General features: G+C 44.3%; 1 protein-coding gene across 1 annotated transcript in view; it reads left to right on the forward strand.

The window, feature by feature from the left end:
- The first annotated feature begins 9,286 nt into the window (after positions 1-9,286).
- The window catches only part of PTPRJ (protein tyrosine phosphatase receptor type J), a 42,430-nt gene continuing 27,651 nt past the window's right edge, over positions 9,287-24,065 (forward strand). Inside the window, exons 1-4 of the mRNA XM_034768768.1 lie at positions 9,287-9,349; positions 11,670-11,688; positions 12,167-12,388; positions 22,454-22,726. Of these exons, the coding sequence (XP_034624659.1) occupies positions 9,287-9,349; positions 11,670-11,688; positions 12,167-12,388; positions 22,454-22,726 (577 nt within the window). The remainder of the gene's footprint in view (positions 9,350-11,669; positions 11,689-12,166; positions 12,389-22,453; positions 22,727-24,065) is intronic.

Raw genomic sequence — 24,065 nt, forward strand, 5'->3', positions numbered from 1 at the left:
GGGAGTGAAGGACCCGCCGCTGAACTGCTGCCGAAGAATGGAGTGGCGCAATCGGCTATTTTTTTTTTTTTACGCCGCTTGGGGTGGCAGAAAACCTGGAGCCGGCCCTGGCAGGAATGTGCATTGTTTGTTTATTTTGGCAGTTGGCTCTGCAAACTTTAGTTTTCCATGTAATGACGTAATTCATGTATCTGACAAAATCATAAATAAAAGACAAGATTATCAAGTACCGCTTTAAAGCCTGGTATTGGTCAATTTAGTCACACCAGTTGTCCCACTGATGGTGTGTCTGCTTGGTGAAAATAAGGCAAGGTTGGCCCTTAGTAAGTAGCTCTTTTGAATATTACTTTCAGAGTAGCAGCCGTGTTAGTCTGTATCCGCAAAAAGAAGAACAGGAGTACTTGTGGCACCTTAGAGACTAACAAATTTATTNAGCAACAAGCCTGTTATTGTCCCTCCAGATGAATAAAAACCACCACTCTGTAGACAGTTTAAAAAGAAACAGTGCTAAATTAATCTTGCAGAAAGACTATATACATTTTCATATATCAAAGTCATCCTGATACTCCATAGATTTTTACATAAGATCTCTTTTCAATGACAGTCCAGTTGAGTTTGTGTCTTGCAACAGTTTGCAAAAGAGAATAGTTTCCTTGTTTGACAGTGACAAGTAATATTCACAAAAAGAAGAACAGGAGTACTTGTGGCACCTTAGAGACTAACAAATTTATTAGAGCATAAGCTTTCGTGGACTACAGCCCACTTCTTCGGATGCATCCGAAGAAGTGGGCTGTAGTCCACGAAAGCTTATGCTCTAATAAATTTGTTAGTCTCTAAGGTGCCACAAGTACTCCTGTTCTTCTTTTTGTGAATATTACTTGTCACTGTCAAACAAGGAAACTATTCTCTTTTGCAAACTGTTGCAAGACACAAACTCAACTGGACTGTCATTGAAAAGAGATCTTATGTAAAAATCTATGGAGTATCAGGATGACTTTGATATATGAAAATGTATATAGTCTTTCTGCAAGATTAATTTAGCACTGTTTCTTTTTAAACTGTCTACAGAGTGGTGGTTTTTATTCATCTGGAGGGACAATAACAGGCTTGTTGCTTTAGAAAACTCCAGGACATTAGGAGGTGACACCATTGGCTAGTTGACTGGTTCTTCAAGGTCACATGCCCCTGATATGTAAATAAACATGTTTTTTAGGAAACAACTTAAGTAATGTTGGATTGGGGAAAGGCTTTTAAACAATAACTAGTAATTTGGCAGCTGTTAAAGAGTGGCTTTCCCCAGGTCTGTGTAGGAGGTAGGGAATGGGGAAACTCTGTAAAGGGTATATTTCTGTTTGGGGTTTCAGTTGCAACTTAATGCTAGGGTTCATGACGTGTCACAACCCCAGAGGCAATGAGTCAGCGAGCAAGAATAGATCCTGCTCCTGCTACTCCAGTAGGACCAGGAGCATGTAACACTATTCAGGCACTAGCTGGTGCTGTTGTGGATAGCATTCAAATTTCTCTTAATTCTCGGGAAAATGCTGGTTGTTACCTGTGAAGCATTTCTTTTTAGTGGTTTAGCGTATTGTCAGCCAAGTCTCTCTTCTAAATCTCTCTGGAAGAATCATGTTAATATGTTAATATGCATTATACAGACACAACCAAATAAAGCATTACCTGGTGCCAAATCGCTCTGTGGGGGAGTGGCTTTCTGCCTCCAAAGAGCCTTTCTGGGACTGAGGAGGAGGAGAGCGTGGGTGAGGGAAACAGATGTAATGGGTGATTTTTCCCCCCCCCCACCTCCTTCCTATGAGAGCTCTTCACATAATTTTAGCTACTTTTTTTTTTATGTTAGATCTGTTCTACAGAAAGAGATATTCTGAACGCTAACTGCTAGATCAGTCACCTGGTCCTCCAAAGGTTCAGTGGTAGGTATATTGGAGATTCCACAGTCCTTTCTGGATTTGTATTTTTTTAATTAAAAAAACAAAATTTGGAGCTCCAATTGCAGTTCTCAAAGGCCAGCTATGTGTTTGGGTATTTGTGGCGGGGGGATTACGAGACTGTCTCAAGTGTTATTCTTTTGGCTGAAGTAAAATTCCAGATCAGCCCCCTTCTGGGATGTGTATTGAAATCTAGACCACACGGCAAAGTTTCATCATTTCTCTGTATTTAGTGTAAGGGGAGATTAGGGTGACCAGACAGCTAGTGTGAAAAATTGGGACAGAGGGTGGGGAGTAATAGGAGCCTATATAAGAAAAAGACCCCAAAATCAGGACTGTCCCTATAAAATTGGGACATCTGGTCACCCTATGGGAGATGAATATGGATGCTTGTATAAGTTGGAAGGAATTTTTCCTATGCCCCCACTGAAACTTCAGTGGGGGTTATTTCCTGATTTACTATCCAGTATTTCAAGGTTTACTACACAGCATTTCAAATATGAAGTTATTCAGTAACTGAAGGTACTTCCGCTATTTCAAGTCCATGGCAATGTGATAAATAACTCTGTCGTTAAAGTAACCCCCTCCCCCCCAAAAAAATACAGATTATTCAAAGAGGCCAGATTTTGATTTTCAGATTCTTTCTTCTTTTGAAACCAAAACTACATTAGGTTATATGGAATACAGCTTTCATTCGATCAAATCCACCAAAGTTTTGGGTGGGGTGGAGGCTGGGTGAATAAAAGGTTCATCTTTGGACTGATTTATAGTTTTAAGGTTATCAGATTAAGCCCTTTTATCCAGAAAGATAATTCTGCCATTGTTTTGCATACTGCACCCATTTTACAAACCTTGATAATGTTGATAACGAGGCGGGTCACACTACGGTCACTCTTCTTGAAGTCACTGGATTCCTGGAGAGACCATGAGTGGAAAAACACTTCCCTAAAAGGGGAATGGTGGGAAAAGGTGGGGAGGATGAGGAAGGGAGGAGACAGAGCCGCTCCTCAATACATTTGGTTACAATTTTCTTTGGGGCCTACCTACAAGGCTAAGAGATAGGCATGTCTTACATATCCTTTTTAGCTAGGGGACAAAAACATGGTTGCAACACAAATTAGAAATCCATCATTTTTGTCACAAAAACCCATGGAAATACCAAAAATTGGTGATGTTTGATCCGTGATTGGGGCTGCGGGCAGGGCATGTCTTAGGGGATAAGAGAATTTTACAAATGTCAGAGGTCAAATCTAAATACACACAAAGTGAAAATAAATGCTTAATATCTAAAAATGCCCTGCGCAAACAAAGGCCACAAGTGTTAGTGTATGAATATAGATTGCCTTTACTTTTTTCATAGCTTCTTTCTGTGAAGTTGCAATACTAATAGTGTGTGAGGCTTGAATGGTTTCAGTCGATTGTCTAATAATGAACACCAACTGATTGGATTTTTTTCTCCTATTTTGTTTTTTCTTTGTTGTCTTTAGTGAAACTACTTTATTCAGGGTTAAAAGAGGGGAAAAAACTAAAGCTTTCACAGAAAGCAACTTAGCATGTTGTTTCTAAAATTAGAGCCAGTTTCCCTAGAGATAAACCCATCAACACTCACTAAATGAGGAAGTCACTGTGGTCTGTTAAAGGGTTGACCCTGCATGCTTGCAAAGATATCGGAGGGGAAGTTTTGACGTTGGCGTTTGCTTTAAGTGTATTTTGAGTTCCACATTGAAATGAGTTAAAGTTTGTTGTTTTGTGGAGTTAGTGTATTTAGCATAAATACATTTGATTAAGTGTGTCACGGAGTATTGGGGGACTCAGGGCCCTGCACCCCCGGCTTCCTGCGATTCACCATGACTCTCAGCCAGCCAGTAAAGCAGAAGGTTTATTTGGATGACAGGAATACAGTCCAAGACAGGTCTTGCAGGCACAGACAACAGGGCCCCCCTCAGTTAGGTCCAGCTTGGGGTCCCAGGGCATGCCAGCCCACCCCCCTTTGGGGGGTCAGAGCCATCTCTGCCTCCCAGCCATCTCTCCAGCCTGCTTCCAGCCCTCTCCTTCAGCGACCCCTCCCACAGCCTTTGTTCAGTTTCCCGGGCCCCGGAGTCACCTGACCTCCAACCCCCTCCTGGGTTCTCATGTTACAAGCTCAGGTATGTTCCCTCGGGCCGACTCCCATCCTCCGATGCAGACCATCCTAGTCACACTCCCCTGTCAGCATTCCCACACCCCAGCAAGAACAGTCCCAGTTCGTCACAAAGTGTATCACTGGTTATCAGCTGAAATAGGTTCAGCAGAATAACTCATAAAAGGCCTAGTGGAGATCAGAAAACTGGAATTAACTCTTATCTTCAGTAGAACTGTATTATATAACTAAACATTATTTTGTGGCATTTGGATAACTTGTTATATTAACTTCCCTCCCCCACAAACACAAGGCCCTGATTTTCAGAAGGGCAGAGCACCCACAACTACCACTGAAGTCAGTGGGAGCCATGGATTCTTAGTTTTTCTGAAAACTAGCAAATGACTTTCAAATTCAAATCAGTATTCGCTGACTCCTCCCTCCCTACTCTGGGTTTATTCCTTCATCCACTGAATTAATCTCAGATGTTGCCCTTGAGTAGAATGGATGCATGTTCCCTCAGCTCTGCCTGTCACAAACATAGTGGGGGTGAAATAGCATTTTGGTTTCTTTGAAGAAGTTTGGTTATTCTTTCATATTTCTGTGTCTGAATTTTCCCGCTCTAAGAGTTGCATGCTGTGCATTGTTACCAATTCCAGGAAAACCACAAGCCATTTGCCCGTAGGGGTTGTGCATATGTTGACCTGTAGATGCAAACATTCTAGACAATACACCTTTGTTTATTACCAAACATAAATGAAAACCTACTGTTGTAATATCCTAATTATTTGATTGTGACTTTTTCCAAAAACTTTATTTTAACACTCTTACAGAAAAACTTTTTCTACACTTGAAATATTATTCTTTGGTGATAGGGTGTGGGAAGGAGTTGGGTGTGAAGAGAGTGCTCTTTCCATCAATTAAGTTTCTAGCTAGCTCACAGTTTGAGGGAATGTGTGTGTGTGGGGGGGAGAGTAGCCTTATTATTATTTATTATAGCCTTAGGAGCCCTAGTCATGGACTCGGACCCTATTGTGTTAGGCACTGTATAAGCACACAACAAATAAACCGTCCCTACACCCAGGAGTCTACAATCCAAGCATAAGACAAGAGACATCAGATGGATACAGACAGACAGATGGGGGAGTACAAGGAAAGAATGAGACAATACAGATCAACATGATAGGCAGTGGTCTTGGCACACCAGTGGCCTAACTGTTGTCAAGTTATTTGTAGGCATGACGGAAAAAGAGAGTTCGAAGGAGGATAATGGGGTAGAAGACTTGCAGATATTTACAGGGAGTGCCTCCCAAGCTTGAAGGACAGCATGGCAGAAAGTATGAACATATGCATGTGTGAAAAGTCTTCATCTTCGATGGGGGTGTGATGGATTTCCTGGTTTTACCTCTGAGTTGCTTGGGCTATGTCTACACTAGCACTTTTGTTGGTCGGGGTGTGAAAAAAACACCCTCCTGACTGACGTAAGTTTTACCAACAGAAGTGCTGGTGTGGACAGTGCTATGTTAGTAGAAGACGCTCTCCCGCTGCCATAGCTACCGCCACTCGTTGGGGGTGGTTTAATTATGGCAGTGGGAGAGCTCTCCCGCGGGCATAGAGTGGCTGCACAGGACACCTTACAGCACTGCAGTTGTAGTGGTACAGCTGTGCCTCTGTAAAGTGCATAGAGTAGACATAGCTGATTGCTGAGCCCACAAAGCAAAGCAAGCAACACAATTATAAAGCTGCTTCTCAGAAGTCAGGTCAGGATTTTTTTAGTACCCTTAATGTGCAGTCAAATGGCTTCCTACTCCTGTATTTACATGAACAAAACCACTTTGTTTTGGTTTTGTTTTGGAAACTTGAGTGCGTAAAGCAGGTGTTGTCCTGCTGGCAGGGTTTTTTCCCCCTCTCCGGGAACCTGGAGTTAAAAAAAAAAAAAAAAAAAAAAAAAGTGCCTCCCACTGAGTCGTTGTACATGTTGCCTAATCATTTTGCACAGGGGCTTAGTATCACCACGTGGCAAATAGCCACAACTCTTGCTCAGGTTTTCATACCTATTTTTCCCCTTTTCAGAGAACTCTCTTCCATCAGCATCATTCCTGCCTTTTCTTCATATCTCCTCCTGTTGTCTCTTTCCCTCTGCAGTCTTTTCTTTCATCATTTCAGGAAGACCCCAAAGAAGATTGCGAGGCTCCGTTCCCAGTACAGCCATGCTACAAGGGGTATCGGACAGTGTGGGCCAAATTCAGCTAGAGCAACTCTGCTTCGAACAGTGTGTGCTTGACAGTGACAACCCCACTTCAGAGTTCAGCCACTTTGATCAAGCTCGGAGAATTGCTACCTGCCACATGAAAAGATGTGGCCATTGAAACTACAATGAAAAGTTTGGTTATGCATCCCCCTGTTTTTGTTCAGCTAAAATGATCAGTGTCTCTCATTTTACTGCATTTTCCACCTTTGGTTTCTAAAAGCTTATTTCCTTTTGTTGTTGTTTTTTTCCCCCCACAATCCAATTGTTTTGTTAAAAAGAAGCTCCGTATATGAACATATAAATTAAATACAATTGAAAAGGAAAGGGGAAATGCAGAGGCTTCTAATGTATCAGACGTAAATATGAGGAGAATCATATGTTCAGCACGAATATCCTCTGAGATAATGATCAACTATTTTGTATAAATACAGTCTCATTAAGTAACCATATGGAGCTAGGGAATAGTTCAGTTTAAGACCTGTAGTTATGACATTTAGGGCCTGTCTACAGGTACAGTGCTGCAGCAGCGCATCTGTAGTGCCGCTGCAGCATGTCTGGTGAAGACGCTCTATGCCGACAGGAGAGAACTCTCCGTTAGGCAAAATAAAACCATCTCCACAAACAGCAGACGTTCTGTCAGCGGGAGAAGCTGTCCCACCGACATAGCGCTGTGCACATGAGCACTTATGTCAGTGTAACTTATGTCGCTCAGGTGGGTGGTTTATTCATACCACTGAGCAATGGTGAATTATGTCAACTTCAGCTGTAGTGTAGACATAGCCTTAGTTAGGCAAGACTGACTCTTTCCGAAGTTCTGTGTTGTTTTTTGGGTGTTCTCTGGTGTGAAGGTTGTGGTGTTTTGGGAAGTTCAGTTTGTGAGATATGTGGCTTTGTCTACACTGCAAGCACCAGTGTACACACTTAACTACAGTGATGAAAGGGTTTTTTCCATTACTGTAGTCAGGGCCGGCACCAAGTTTTTTGACGCCCCAAGCAAAAAAAATGTCCCGCACCCCTGGCCCCACCCCAACTCCGCCCCTTCCCCGCCCCATTCCAACCCCTTCCCCAAATCCCCGGCCCCACCTCCTCCCCTGGGTGCGCCACATTTCCCCTCCTACCCCTTCCTCCCGTCCCAGGCAAGCCTGGGAGAAACGGGGGAGAAGCAGAGCAGCGGTGGGCTCGGGGGAGCAGGCAGCAGTGGAGTGGAGGTGAGCTGGGGGGGGAGCGGTTCCTCTGCCCCCCCCAGGGTTACTTCCTGCGGCCTTCCCCGCGCCCCCCACCACCGCAGCTCACCTCCACTTCGCCTGCTCCCCTGAGTGCGCCGCCGCCGCTCCGCTTCTCTCCCCTCCCTCCCAGGCTTGCCGCAAAACAGCTGATTCGCATGGCAAGCCTGGGAGGGAGGGGGGAGAAGCGGAGTGGCAGCGCGCTCAGGGGAGCAGGCGGCAGTGGAGCGGAGATGAGCTGGGGTGGGGGAGGGAGCGGTTCCTCTGCCCCCCCCCAGGGTTACTTCCTGCGGCCCTTCCCGCGCACCCCACCACCACAGCTCACCTCCGCTCAGGGCCGGCTCCCGGCTTTTTGTGCCCCAAGGGTGGAAAAAAAAAAAAGGAGCCGGAGTGCCGCCCCTTGTTAAGTGCCACCCCAAGCACATGCTTGGAGTGTTGGTGCCTAGAGCCGGCCCTGACTGTAGTAAATCCACCTGGTAGCTAAGTTGATAGAAGTATTCTTCCATAGACCTAGCTGTATCTACACTGGGGTATAGATCAGCTTAACTATGTCTCAGAAGTGTGAATTTGTCACACCCCAAGCGATGTATCTAGGTTGACCTATGTTTTAGGTGTAGATCAGGCTAGTGTCTGTGTTTCTGGAAAGTTAGAAGGGCATTGTGAGATGAGGAGAAGCATGTGATACTGAAGGGAACTACAAAACAATAAACTTTTTAGACTAAAAAGGAGGAGCAGCTTGTTCTTCACAAAACAAAAATTTGGGATAGTTGCCCGTTTTGTTGTTTAAGCAGTGTTTTCAAGTCACATTTTGGATTAATGTTTAAATATATATTTTAGCTGGGTGATAAATGTTTGGGGTAGAAGGAAGAGTGAGAGACAGGTATTGCAGGATCATTGGCATCTCTAGGCTTTTTTTTTTATGGGAAAGGAAGTAACTAAAGGGCAGATCATGAATGGTGCTAAACTTTCAGGGAAGAATCTGAAAGAGCCCATCTGGCTACTCAGCCATGTCCCCTCCAGTTTCACATAGCCTGAGTTCTGCTGGTGGCAGAGGAGAAAGGGAGCTTCTTGTGTTAGTGGCACTCCCCTCCCTGGGGATCTGTGAACATGGAGGGGAGCTTGAAGGCCCTGTGACAGGCTCCATATGTTTGTGATTCAGATTTGACATGGATCAGAACTTTGGGGGAAATGTGTAATCATTAAAATATGGTGTCTTGACACCATGACCAAAGGTGGCTTATCACCAGAGTCAGGAAATGCAGGTACTCCAATGAGTGGGAGGAAAGAGAGTATGAATGTTAATCTCATGTGGAACTAAAAGAGAATTTCCATATACTAAACAAGCAGTCTCAACCAGGGAGGAAAACCATTGCACAGAAGAGAGGTGGGAAATGTGTGTGCCAAATGATTAAGGGACCAGACAACTTTTTTGTGCTCTGAATATTCAGTCAGAATTATGTAAGAACAAACCATCGTTCCAAGCATATTGAATAGTACACCTCTACCCTGATATAACGCGACCCGATATAACATTAATTCAGATATAACGCGGTAAAGCAGTGCGGCGGGGGGGGAGGGGGAGGGGGGCAGTTTCACTTATAACGCAGTAAGATTTTTTGGCTCCCGAGGACAGCGTTATATCGAGGTAGAGGTTTATGTGGAACATGTAATGGTGAACATGTACCAAAACAGGTCAGAGGGGAATCCACATTCTGTGCTAGTTTTATTGTGGCAGGTATGGATGTCCAGAATGACCGACTTCCTTTCTGATATGATGATGAGCAAAGTCACATCTTTACCTTTATTCTCGGAGGTAAAACTAGTAGGCCAGCAAAGCTGATGGGAAAGAGCAGGAGGCCAAGTGGTCTCTGCCGCCCCGGACTAGCTAGCTGAGAGGCTGTGGTGCTAGAGAGAAAGAGATTGCAAGTGCACAAGTGCATGAAGAAGTGAGATGAAACCTGAACCATAGGAGATGAATGTGCTGTTTGCCTGACTCACTAATCTCTCTATATTTGCATAGTACCTCATCTACATGAGGTTTTACATTAGTGCAAGGCTAGGTATGATTTCATACAGGTCCCTAGCGTCTCCTTACCATAATATGGGGTGAATCACATCAGAGTGGATGACCAGTCTGACCTTTATAAATCTGGTAGTAATGCTAGAGGGGAAGGTGCTTGCCAGCTGCTCAGTCCATTCAGAGACAGAGGCTGTCCTAGCCAATGCCAGGGACAGAGGTCTTTGGGAAGAAGCCTTCCTGTGCCTGGAGAATTCCCTCAAACTCTAGGGCTAAGTCGAGTTGCCACACACTAGAATGAATTACAAAACTCTGTTTGATTTTGAGATTTTTATGCAAATGAAGTAGGGGCAAGAGGTGAATAAATGACGCTATTTAGATTTTCCAATGTTTCTTTCTTCCTTTTCTTAAAGGCTTATTACACTCAGTATCTATGTGTACTTGTATGGACTGTTCATGGGTCTATAGGCAAGTTACACGACGTAAATAATTGTCTGTTTAATCCTTACATGTAATTGTTAAAATATATTACCACTATGCAGCAAAGGAAACAGTCCGTTTGCATCAGTAGGTTATGAGGATCTGAAAAGTTCAGTTTGTTTTCTATGTGTATGTGCCTGCAGAACTCCATCTAGTGTTGGGCTTTAGATTCTCTTTTAGGTGCATTTTCCAATCTATATTGTCTGCTGCCACCTAGTGATAGAAGAAAATAATTATGGGTCAGTTCCATTAACTCATTGGTTTTCAAACTGGGGCATTTCCCCTTGGGTGGGAAGGGAAGTGCCACAGTTATCAGGTGGATGCGAGGACCTGACTGTCTCACTAGCTGAGCTGCAGCTCCAGCTGCAGCTGCCAGGCTAGAAGAGCTGGGAGGAGTTTGGGGCATAGCATCTCCCTGTGCAGCAGCTTCAGGGGGTGGGGAGCACGTCAGCTCACTCTCCTCTCCAGAGGCTCGTGTGCATGTGCCCCCTTGTGAGCGTTCCTCCCTTCCTGCACAGGCTCTTGTGCATGCATGCTGGGGATCGTGTCAGGGCCAAAGGAGCCTGTGGCCTGTGAGTGATTCTGGGGAGTCTCAGGGGTGGCAGAACAAGGAAAGGGGTGCAGCCCAACTGTCTATCACCCACCCAGAGCACATCACGGAAAGGGGATGCTCGCAGGCTGGGGAGCAGCAGGGCACCCTGGCCAGCATGGACTCCTGGACCCCAGGTGTCCAAAGAAACAGAGTTTCTTAGAAAGATGGGGGATATACATGGGACAAAGCGGAGTGCAGCAAAAAAAGCTTGGGAACCTCTGCATTAAATGTTTGTAGGTACTAAAACAGCGTAATCAGAAATTGCAAAGCACCTCCTTGGATTTCCTTCTGCTAACAAAATTAAACACATGCACAAATGTTGCCATTTTTATCTGAAAGGCTGCAGAATAGGTTCTTGGAGAATGGTTCTCACACCCATCAATTATTGTATGTCAACATGTAAAATAAAAATAACATTCTTAAAACTGTTTCCAGTTTATCAATGAAATTTTTTTCAAATTTGACTGAGTACAGAGTGCTTTGGATCAGAAACACATGGAGTACTCCTCACTGAGACAAATAATAATGCTTATTGTATAGTATAAGGAGGATGGGAGAATCTTTTAAATCATAGATGGAAAAGACTTCTTAGCTCTAGGCTTGTCCCTTCCAAGGGAATATGATTCCCTAAGACACATTTTCTAGTATTTTGTCTGAGATCCTATAGGTTTCTTTTATAACTTTTTAGGCACAGTATAAAAAAATAAGATTAGTTGTGTATACCTATTTCTGTAATTAAATATTGAAATATTATGATTGCTGTATAACTCCCGCGTGCGCCCCCCCCCGCAATATAGCTCCAATCTTTGAACAATTATTTGTTTTTTTTTTTTCTGTTAAATAAGTATTTTCTAGCTACTATTTTGTATGTCCATAAATTGTGGATGTCCATTTTGCATATCAAAAGTTTTGCTATCTACTAGCAAACATAGATTTGATCTGAATATATATTCTCTCTGAAGCTGTTAATTTTAAGATGTTTAATTTCTGTTTCGTACTTCCAACACTTAGTTATCTAACTCCTATTATTTATTTTATTTTCAGATCGAACCTGCAGCTGCCTGTAAGTACCAATCTATTACTTTATTATGATTTTGTTTAGTATCCAAATTTCACAATGTTGACACAGGAACAAATGGATATAAACTGGCCATCAATGAGTTTAGGCTTGAAATTAGACAAAGGTTTCTAACTATCAGAGGACTGAAGTTCTGGAGCAATGGGGGCAAAACACCTAACTGGCTTCAAGACTGAGCTTGAAAGGTTTGTGGAGAGGATGGTATGATGGGACTGCCTACAATAGCATGTAGCCGATCTGCAACTGCTAGCAGCAAATATCTCCAATGGCCAGTGATGGGACACTACAGTACAATTAACTCAAAGTTAAAAAAAATCTGATGTAAAAGCAGGGGACAGTAAAGTGATATTTTGAAGAAAATCTAATCAGCAATAACAAAAGTGAATACACATACATAAAGTGAAATACCAGAATTATGTGAAGTTGTTTAACCATTTTTCTGTAATTTTTCCTTATCCTATAGGCCTTAAAGATTGCAGCTCAATAAATGTAAATGCAACAACAACAGAAATCAATATAGACGCATTACCAGAAAACTTTACAATAAGCAATGTAACTTTTGCAAATGGAACACTGTTCCAGGATTCACCACTGAACAATTCAATAAGAGGTCTTTTCCCTGGTGTACAATACATTATCAACTTTCAAAATGGTACAGAATCATGCTGCAAAAACATTACAACAAGTAAGTGACCTGATGTGATTGTAGGAGGGAGTATCTTCATTTTATAGCTGTCTTACCATTTTAAGTCATGTCTACACCAAAGAAAGCAAATGGCATAGCAGAGCGTGGCTCCAGGTTGATTCCTGGCAGAGCAGTGAACCGCGTTATGTCAAAGACCTATACCTGCTTAGTAGGCTTTGAAAACTGTTTGTGAACATGGGGCCTTACAATATTTCATGAATGCAGGTGCTGTCACCTAGTTGTAGACACTTTACCTATGAAGGGTTACTTTCCTTTGCTTTCCTTTTCGTGGTTTCAGCTGGCAGCATGGACAAATGTATAGAGTTGGGCTAGTGTTGTGAGTGTTTGGACTGTGACTTTTATATATGAAATACTTTGTGACAAATCACTCCTGCAACTACTTATATACTATAATATATATGGTACTGTACCACATATCCAGATGGCAATGGCTAATGGCCTTGTGTTCTACGGCCCTCTTCTTACATTGTGGTACAGTCAGCAAGACCACTTTTCCGACCATTGCAAGTATCTTTTAGAAAGAACAGCAAGTTGGTGGTAACAGCCTTCAACACCCTGAATGGTGTACAGGGCCGACTCCAGGCACCAGCCGAGCAAGCTGGTGCTTGGGGCGGCAGCTTGTAGGAGGCAGCATTCTGCCCAATCCTAGGGCGGCACGGCCGCTTTTTGTTGTTGTTGTTGTTGTTGTTGTTCCACTCCGTCCGCCCTGTAGGGGGCAGCGGCATGGAGGACGGGAGCGCCCTGCAGCAAGCCCGGCAGGGCAGCCCCCGTCCTTCCCTCCCAGCCGACCGGAGTGGTGGTAGAGCCCTCCCGTCAGGGGGCACGGTGGGAGGGACCGCGTGGCAGCGCCCCGCTGAAGCCCTGGCCGCCCCCCTTCTCTCTCCCCCCGCTCCCTCCCCCTGCTAGCCGGGGCACATCTGCAGGGCAGGGAGTTCCCCTGCACCCTGGCTCTGGCCGCGCCACAGGTTTTTTTTTGTTTTCTGCTTGGGGTGGCCAGAAAGCCAGAGTCGACCCTGATGGTGTAGGCAGGAGAAATAAGGCAGCCCAACATCTGAGTGTTGTGGAGGTCAGTGCTGCTGCTCCTCAGTCCTGGCTGACCAAACCCTAAGATGGAAAAGGGACTGAGGGGGCCAAAGGGTGAAGGGGAAGCAGTGATCAACAACTAGGAAATGCCCAGTTGTGGATGAGGAAAGTTGCTGTTAAGGCCTCCAGAGTCCTGACTGCCTCCTGCCTTAAGTAGAATACATAAAATAAATATTTACATGCACATGAATGAAAACCTAGCCCAGCATATTCAACCTGAATACATCAGTAAGTCCTTAATGAGTTCTAAGGGAACTGCCCCCTATCAGTGAATGTTAGCCTCCGGCTACATTATTGTGTCTTGCTGCTCTTTTCTATTTCTCACGGTGTTACTCAAGACTTCCCATCCCCATCCTCCTATTCAGAACTGCCCTTTCCTTCTTAATGCTTATAATAGGCTGTCCCCTGCTAAACGTACGCCAGGCCTGGATTAGCTGATTGACGCTAAAAGGACCCACCTTCCCACTCCTGGCATTTCCCTTACATCAGTGGTTCCCAAACTTTAACAGCCCGCGAACCCCTTTCACTAAATTGTGAAATCTCGTGAACCCCCTCCTAAAAATGAATATTTTCAGGGATTTAAGTTTACATTTCCTCAGTGTGATGGATGCCCCAACTGCCGGGCCCCGGAATCTATGAACCTCTGAAAAATATTTTTAATTGAAACTTTTTTTAACGAACATAGAAAAACCAGAAACCAAAGATGTTTCTGTAAAATGTTTTTTTGGCTTTTATTTTTTAAAAAATGGTTTCTAATAAAAATAAATTAATTTTTGGTTTTCAAAAATCAGAAAATGTTTCATGAAAACAGTTTTTGAAAATGGCCCATTTTTCCGTTTCAGTTTTTTGTAAATTTTTCTTGGGGGGAATTTTGAAAAATGTGAAAAAAATTCAAAAGTTTCTGTGAAAAATGCTTGGTATTTTTCACCCACCTCTAGTTTCGGGTGAGGTTGTGGCTGGAGGGCCATAGTTCTGGCTTTAGATGAGATTTGGCAAATTCCTGGGGCTCGGGCTGGGGTTCGGGCTGCCGGCTCCCCCACTGATGGGGGCGGGGCTCAGGCTGCCAGCCCCAACTGCCCGGCCCCGCTCTCCTTGGGGCTCGGGTTGGGGTTCAAGCTGCCGGCTCCCCCGCTGACGGTGGCAGGGCTCGGGCTGCTAGCCCCAACTGCCCGGCCCCACTCTCCCTGGGGCTTGGGCTGCCAGCCCCGCACGGAGTGCTGGGGTTCGGGCTGCTGGCTCCCCAGCTGACGGGGGCAGGGCTCAGGCTGCCGGCCCCAACTGCCTGGCCCCGTTCTCCCTGGGGCTCGGGCTGGGGTTCAGGCTGCCGGCTCCCCCGCTCACGGTGGAAGGGCTCAGGCTGCCAGCCCCAACTGCCCGGCTCCACTCTCCCTGGGCCTCGGGGTGTCAGCCCTGCAACCGGGTCCCACCTGCTGTCTCCAATGCCCAGGGTCCTCTGTCCGCCATTAATGAAATTTTTCTGGCGAACCCCCTGTAACGTTCTGCGAACCCCCAGGGGTTCGCGAACCCCAGTTTGGGAACCACTGCCTTACATGGTAACAGTAATGAGAGATGGAAGGCTGGAACAGACCAAAGGGCTGAGGATCTGGCCCTTTTATTTTAGTCTGGTCCAGTGATCTTGTGCTTTAATTTTAAGTGAATGTTTGCTCCTGAAAGTTGCAGAATTGTCATCCCTGTAGACTGAAGTTCTCTGTCTATGCTATAGCCAGGGGAAGTGCAAAATTCCCCCTTGTCAGCAAGCTTGACCTTTGCACTCTGCCTTCTAAGGGGAAAGGAGCCAGTTCATTTTCCATGACTGTTCACTTGTTGGTCTCTCTGAGATTACCACTGACAAGGATGCCAGTTGTGATAGTGGCTTATATGGAATAGAATTAATCTGTTGAATTGACGATGGCTAGCAACTCTCTTCACTCAGGTCACCAAACAGCCATCAGGTTAGAGTGATTTACAATGATTATCAGCCTGTGCTGAAATCAAACTGGTGATGTAAAGGTGACAGACACTGCCTTACATTACCATGCCTATACAGTCCCCTCCCAGAGTTGAATCTCATTACACAAAATCTTAATGTTTTCTGCTATTGTTTTTTTTCTTTATGCAATTAGTCTTTCTGTGCTAAAGATAAACTACCTCTTTCTGTTTTTTAAGCAGAGCCTAGTCCAGTTTTTAATATCCGGGTTACAAGCATCCTTGCATGTGAAGTAAACTTAGGGTTACCATCCGTCCGTATTTCCCCGGACATGTCCGGCTTTTGCGTCTCTAAATAGCCGTCCGGGAGGAATTGGTAACAAGGTTAAAATGTCCGGGGAGGTTTTCTCCCTCGCCTCCCTCCCTCCCTTCCATGCAGAGTGTGGCTGCTGATTGGGCGGCTAGGCCGATTGACCCACTCCCATTGGCCTCCAGCAGCCAGAGCCCTCCCCTGCTCCCCCCTCCCTCTCTCTGTAGTCCTGTGTAACACACAAACCGACCCACGTGGAGCCAGAATGGTAAGAGGAGTGGGGGGGGGGCAGTCAGGGAGCGGGGGAGTGTTGGATGGGTCCCCAGCCTCCACCTGCCATCCCCCCTCTGCGCATCCCCCCCTCCGTGGGTCCCCCCTCCCTGTCTGCCTCTCCCTTGTCTGCATGTACTGCCAGAGCCAGCAGCAACTGCTGTCTGCTGCCCCCGGGTCCTAGTGCCCCCATCCACTAATGGGAAGACAGGCTGCCCTTACCCTGCCCTTCCACCCTAGCCCTGAGCCTCTCCAACACCCCAAACCCCCCAGCCCCAGCCCTCATCCCCACACACCCTAATCCTCTGCTCCATCCCTGAGCCCCCTCCTGCATCATGAACCCCTCATCCCCAGACCCACAGCCCTCACCCCTGCATCCCCTCCTATCCCCAAACTCCCTCCCAATCCCCCTCCCCCTTCCCACACACCCCCTCCTGCCCTCAAACTTCCTCCCAAAGCCTGCACCCCCTCCCTTTGCACCGCCTCTCACCCCCAAACTCCATCCCAGAGCCTGCACCCTCACCCCCTCCTGCACACCCACCCCCTGCCCCAGCCCGGAGCCTGCACCCAGCACCCAAACTCTATCCCAGAACCTGCACCCCTCCTGCACCCTAATCCCCAGCCCAGGACCTGCACCCCAGACCTCCTCCCCCCACCCAACCCCCCTCCCAGAGCCTCAGGCAGGTGGGGTGGGGGGTTCTGGGCACCACCAAAATTTCTACAACCCTGCCACCCATGCGAGTGGATAAGGGTCAGGGCAGTCAGGGGACAGGTAGGGTCCTGGGGGGGGGGCAGTTAGGGTAGGGGGTTCTCAGCAGGGGGCAGTCAGGGGACAAGAAGCAGGGGGGGTTGGGGTTCTGAGGGGAGCAGTCAGGGGGCGGGAAGTGGGAGGGAGTGGATGGGGCGGGGCTAGGGCGGGGCTCCCCCCCCCAGTGTCCTCTTTTTTGTTTGTGGAAATATGGTAACTCTAAGTAAACTTAACATGGCAAAATGATGATACTCCTGCTTCTGAGTACAATTACAGGATACATATTGAAAATGAAACGTCACCGGTTGGGAATCAGACCTTGAAAACCATGTGTGCTGTAGTTATAGATGTAGGACCTGGAACCTCTTACAAGTTCACAATATTTCCACTAGCAGCAGATAATAAAACTGAAGGAGACCCAAATACCAACAAACATCTATATAAGTCACTGAGTCACACACAGTTCTTTCAGCTAAATATCTATTCTGTACTTCTGAGATCTATTTGTTCACCTGGGCTTCTTCATTCAATATACACCTCTATCCCGATATAACGCTGTCCTCAGGAGCCAAAAAATCTTACCGCATTATAGGTGAAATCGCATTATAGCGAATTTGCTTTGATCCACTGGGGTACGCATCCCCGCCGCCCCCGGAGCTCTGCTTTACTGTGTTTATATCCGAATTTGTGTTATACCGGGTCATGTTATATCGGGGTAGAGGTGTACTTTCATGTACATATGGCATTTGAGTTCAGGAATTTAAAACTATTCAGTCTGGAACACTCTTGAGGAGAAGAAAAAATCTAAAATCTAGGTGTGTTCATAATTAGAGAAGTCGGTCTCTAAATTAGCTATTTTTAAGACAGCAGTGCATGGGGCTTCTGAGAGTAATGGCTCTGGGAGCCTCTGTTTTCGCATGTTCAGTTCAACACCTCAGTTGTGTCTACTTTTCTGAAAGTTGGTGCTTTTTAAAACTAAGCCCTTTTAAGGTGTCTCAAGTGGGGTACTCAAAATTAAGGCATCCATATTACTAGACACTTTTGAAAATGTAGACCACGGTATCTAGATGTGTGCTATTTGGTAAAGCTTGCCAAGTTAGAATATTTAGGACAATAGTGTGCAAGCTTGCATAGAGGAGAGGATTCAGGAGTAAATAATTTATTTTTTAAAAACAAGATAAAGCTGAAATATTTCAATATGTTTGTAGGGGAGGAGTCGAGAGTAGCATGCATGCATGCACACACAGTGCACTCAAGCACATTGTCCCAGCATGCACTTACACTAAAATATGTCAAGGCTGGGGTTCAGAAGTGCTCTTAAGCTGTAGCTGCTGGGCTTTGTGATGAGGCTTTCAAAAAACAAAAGGTAGGGATTTGCAGGGAGGCAGATTATTATTTATTATTTGTATTCCTGTAGTGTCTAGGAGCCCTAGTCCTAGACCAGGACCCCATTATGCTATAAACTGAAGGGTCAAACAGAGTCTGAAATTTGGTGTTTTGTTTACTCTATTAATCGTGACCATTGCCTTTTGTGTATTGTTTTGCTTGTACTATACAATAAATAACTAGTTTCAGACACCCCTGGGTATCTTGGATTTTGTTGTCATCAATGAACAAATTTAGTCATTTTAACAAATCGTGTATTTCCAGAACTAGGGTCTGCCATATTTGTGACAAAAGCAAGTTGATGATACTTGAACAAAATATTGTCCCTTTGAATTACGCTCTTGAGAGTAAAAGTGCTTGAAAGTGCATGATCACATCTCCTGTAACTTTGAAGGAGAGAAGAAGGAATCTCCTTATTCTCAAAACTGGTTTAAACAAGATAAAATCACTAGGGATAAACACAACTGGAACGTCTGACCTCAGGGAAACAACTTAATGGAAAAAGGTCAGAATGATCAGAAGGGGTAGCCCCATGAATAAGCTCTGGCGGTATGTCCAAAATGCAATCTGAGGTGTGATTGCAGCTTGGGAAGACATACCCACACTAGCATGGCTAAAGATAGAGGTGTAGATATGGAGGCAGTTGCATCAGTGTGTGTTATAAAAGTATGCCAGGAATCCTGGCTATGTACACACGTTGCTAACCTGTGCTGAAGCCCATGTTCCTGCATGTACAGTGTTATTTTTAGCTGTGCTAGTGCAGGAATGTCTACCCATGCTGCAATTACACTGCCAATTGAAGTATGGACATATACCCTAAAATGAAGTAGACTAGATGATGGAGATAGTGATAAAAGATAAAAAGGAGTATGTCCTAGAATAACACTGATTTAAATACAATCCACCCAACCAAGTTTTTTGGTTAGCAATATTACATGAAGGTTTTTTTTTAGCTACTTGGGATATAGTAACTCTGGTCTTGCAGTGGTTACAATGATGATAAGAGAAGTTTATATATTACTGAAAATCCTGATTAACCTATGATAGTGTGGAATACATATGATATATTCATTATGGTCAGTTGTCCAGTTCTTACTGCAGCTATAGAAATTCCCATGGTATTGGATTCCTCCAGGATGGAGACATCTATAAGACTGTGCCTTGGTGTATGTGGTGAAGCCACACTTTGCTCTCAAAGATAATTGCTGATGGTTCCAAGATTACTTCAGCTAGTTACTTAAATACCCTAGTGTGAATTTTGTCAGGCTCTGCCAATTTGAATATATCTCATTATTTAAATATTCTTTAACTTGTTCTTTCCCTAACCTAGCTTGTGTTCCTTCCCCTAATTGTTTTAAGCATCTTGTCACAATTTACCATTTTAGTGAAGACTGAAGCAAAGTTAGGCATTAACTTCTCAGCCTTCTTAATGTCATCTGTTGTTATCTCTACTTCCCTGCTAAGTAGTTGACCGACACTTTCCTTTGCCTTTCTCTTGCTTTAATTTATTTATAGAACCTCTTCTTATAGCCTATTTTGTCTCTTTCTAGGTGTAACTCATCAAATGCCTTAGCCTTTCAGATTTGTCCCTACAGGCTTGTGCTATTCTTTTGTACTCATCCTCAGCAAGTTGGTCATGTTTCCACTTTTTGTAGGATTCCTTTTTTGGTTTTCAGCTCATTAAAGGGCTCATGATGGAGCCATGTCAGTTTCTCACTATTCTTTGTATCTTTCCTTCACATCAGGATGCTTTGCTGTTGTACCTTTAATTTGTCTCTTTGAGAAACTGCCAGCAGATCACCCGCAGAAACGACGCCGAATCTGCGTGACCGCGGACCGCCCGCAGGCATGCCGCTGAAGGCCTCCTGACTGCCATGCTTGGGGTGGCAAAAAACATAGAGCCACCCCTGCCCCCAGTATGACATTGCTCCATGGTTTTTTTCCTCTTTTATCTTCACCTAGAGATTTTTTTACTGGTCTGCCTGTCACCTCCTTGTGGACCTCAGTACAAGTGTAAATATTCTTGATGTATAATGTATAACTAGCTAGGGACATAAAAAGAAACAAGAAAACATTCTACAAATACATTAGAAGCAAGAGGAAGACCAATGACAGAGTAGGCCTGTTACTCAATGAGGGGGGAAAGATAATAACAGAAAATGTGGAAATGGCAGAGGTGCTTAATGACTTCTTTGATTTGGTTTTCACCAAGAAGGTTAATGGTGATTGGATGTCTAATATAGTGAATGCCAGTGAAAATGAGGTAGGATCAGAGCCTAAAATAGGGAAAGAACAAGTCAAAAATTACTTTGACAAGTTAGATGTCTTCAAATCACCAGGGCCTGATTAAAGGCATCCTAGAATACTCAAAGAGGTGACTGAGGAGATATCTGAACCATTAGCAATTATCTTTGAAAAGTCATGGAAGATGGAAGACATTCCAGAAGACTGGAAAAGGGCAAATATAGTTCCCATCTATAAAAAAGGAAATAAGGACAACCTGGGGAATTACAGACCAGTCAGCTTAACTTCTGTACCCAGAAAGATAATGGAGCAAATAATTAAGCAATCAATTTGCAAACACCTAGAAGATAATAAGGTGATAACAGTCAGCGTGGATTTGTCAAGAACAAATCACGTCAAACGAATCTGATAGCTTTTTTTGATGGGGTAACAAGCCTTGTGGATAGAGGGGAAGCGGTAGATGTATATCTTGTCTTTAGTACGGCTTTTGATACTGTCTTGCATGACCTTCTCAAACAATGTAGGAAAATACAACCTAGATGGAGCTACTATAAGGTGGATTCATAACTGCTTGGAAAATCATTCCCAGAGAGTAGTTATCAGTGGTTCACAGTCATGCTGGAAGGGCATAATGAGTGGGGTCCTGCAGGGATCAGTTCTGGGTCCGGTTCTGTTCAATATCTTCATCAGTGATTTAGATAATGGCATAGAGAGTACACTTAGAAAGTTTGCAGATGATACCAAGCTGGGAGGGCTTGCAAGTGCTTTGGAGGACAGGATTAAAATTCAAAATGATCTGGACAAACTGGAGAAATGGTTTGAAGTAAATAGGATGAAATTCAATAAGGACACATGCAAAATACTCCACTTAGGAAGGAACAATCAGTTGCACACATACAAAATGGGAAATGACTGCCTAGGAAGGAGTACTCCAGAAAGGGATCTGGGGGTCATAGTGGATCACAAGCTAAATATGAGTCAACCGTGTAACGCTGTTGCAAAAAAACCCCACAAACATAATTCTGGGATTTATTAGCAGGAATACTGTAAGCAAGACATGAGAAGTAATTCTTCCGCTCTACTCCGTGCTGATTAGGCCTCAACTGGAGTATTGTGTCCAGTTCTGGGTGCCACATTTCAGGAAAGATGTGGACAAATTGGAGAAAGTCCAGAGAAGAGCAACAAAAATGATTAAAGGTCTAGAAAACATGACCTATGAGGGAAGATTGAAAAAATTGGGTTTGTTTAGTCTGGAGAAGAGAAGACTGAGAAGGGACATGATAGCTTTAAGTACATAAAAGGTTGTTACAAGGAGGAGGGAGAAAAATTGTTCCTCTTAACCTCTCAGGATAGGACAAGAAGCAATGGGCCTAAGTTGCAGCAAGGGCGGTTTAGGTTGGACATTAGGAAAAACTTCCTAACTGTGAGAGTGGTTAAGCACTAGAATAAATTGCCCAGGGAGGTTGTGGAATCACCATCATTAGAGATTTTTAAGAGCAGATTGGACAAACACCTGTCAGGGATGGTCTAGATAATACTTAGTCTTGCCTTGAGTGTGGGGGACTGGACTAGATGACCTCTCGAGGTCCCTTCCAGTTCTATGATTCTATTATACAACACCACCTCCTTTTTTTGTTACACTTTTTTTAAAAGCTAGTCTAGCAGGTGCTCCACAGTGGAGTAACCTGCACTGATATATAGGGATTCACAGCAGGTTAAACAACAGAAACTCATTATGGCAATAGTATAAATTGACATGTCTCTGGAACATGAAAATGAAATGAACAAAAAATGGGACCACTAGCCATTATAATTTTATCCCAAATAGTGTGACCAAATGCCAATTTTATATGTGTAAATGTCAAAACAGTAACTGGAAATTTACAAACCTATTTGCTTATTTCTCCGTGTTGTTGTTTATTTTTTCATGAAGATTCCACCCCATCCCCCATTCCCCCCCCCCGCGCAGTAAATCAATTAATAACGTTTAATAATTTTGCTGGGGCGAGGCCCTACAAGTTTTCCTAAATACTACTCTCTCTATAAAAATGTCTGTGTTCCGTTTTTCCCCAAACAGAGCCCAGTCCAGTTTTTGACATCCAGCCCACAAGTATCGGCACAGATCAAGTGACCTTAACGTGGAAAAACAATGACACTGCTGCTCCTCTTTACACATATGTGATATACACTGATGGGAATGGAATTTCTCCTACTCGGAACCAAACCTCCCAAAACAATAGTACTGTAATTGTGGGATTACAGCCTGGTACCTCTTATAACTTCACAATAGTTCCAGTAGTAGCGGATAACACAACTACAGGAGACCCAGCAGTCATACACATCTGTACAAGTAAGTAATAGAAATACACAGTACATGTTTCTTACAATTAAATGCAGGCATTCTTTCATTCCTCCATTACTCCCCCCAACCCCAATGTACATGTATGTGTTTATGTAATAAAAATACTCCATATTGTCATCTTGCTGCCTGTTATGTGCTCCAGCCTTACACTTCTGTTAGAATAAAAGTTTGGCTGTGAAAGCATGTGAGATCATCAAATCACTGATTGGAAATCAGCTCATTTTTCATTCTGAATCTTTCAGAAGTAGAACCAATGTCCTCTTCACCATGGCCAGTTGCTTGATTCTGGCCAAGCTGTGTTCAGCACAAACCTAGAGAGAAGTAGTGCTAACAGTATATAGTATCTATACTTGGGGTTAGAGTTTAATTCCCAGCTCAAGGAGACATGCTTGCATGCTAAAAACAGAGTTTAGCCATTGTGGTGAAAGCAGTGGGATGGGCCAGCTATCCTGAGTATGTGCCTATGGTCTTTGATGGGCGTATACTCCAGGTGGCTAGGCCATTCCTCTGCCATGGCTACACACTTTTTTAGTGTGCTAGCTCAATGAGAGCTGGTACACGTATGTCTCCTTGAGCTAGGGATTACACTACCACCTCCAAGTGTAAACATCCGCTAAGACACATCTTCATTTCTCTAATTTTGAGGCTGGTGGAGGCCAGTTCAGCTCCACCATAACTTAGAGCAGTCTAAGGGCTGCTCTAAGAGCCAGATTTTCAAAGGTATTCAAGCACGTGAAGATGAAGAAAGGTGCATTTAAAAATCCCATTAGGCACATATCTGCATCTTTCGGTTTTTAAATACCCTTGAACATCTGGTCCTAAATATCTCTGGCAGTAATGGTCTCTATGAAGCACTTTGCCAGGGGATCACTCGAGTGCAAGATCTCTGTCATACCCCTACACTTGGAAGCAGTATGGGGGCAGGTGGGGCACTGGATGGGTGGCATAGAGACACCAGTTCAATTCCCCCCCCCCCCCCGAATTGCCTAAACCAGATGGATCAAAAAATGCCCCATTAAGAACACTTTCCAGGTGCTGTGCACTGCCTGAGTGTTGCAAAACAGCTAGAAGGGGAGCTGAAGGTCTGTCCCTGTCACACTCTCTCACAGACACACACACTGAATTTTCTTGTGAATATTTCACTTGCTTTTATCTAGGCATGTCTCAGTGATGAGGTGTTAGTGGTTTCCACATGCACAATATGCAGGTACCCAAAAGTACATTATTGTGTAGATTGGCAAAAAAAAATTTGTTTGTTTTGTTTTACTTCAATCAGTAGAAAGAATCAATAAACTTGTAACTGATTTAGCCTAAAATGGATCCTTTC

The sequence above is a fragment of the Trachemys scripta genome, chromosome 4 (assembly GCF_013100865.1).
Source record: "Trachemys scripta elegans isolate TJP31775 chromosome 4, CAS_Tse_1.0, whole genome shotgun sequence".
Lineage (NCBI taxonomy): Eukaryota > Metazoa > Chordata > Testudines > Emydidae > Trachemys > Trachemys scripta.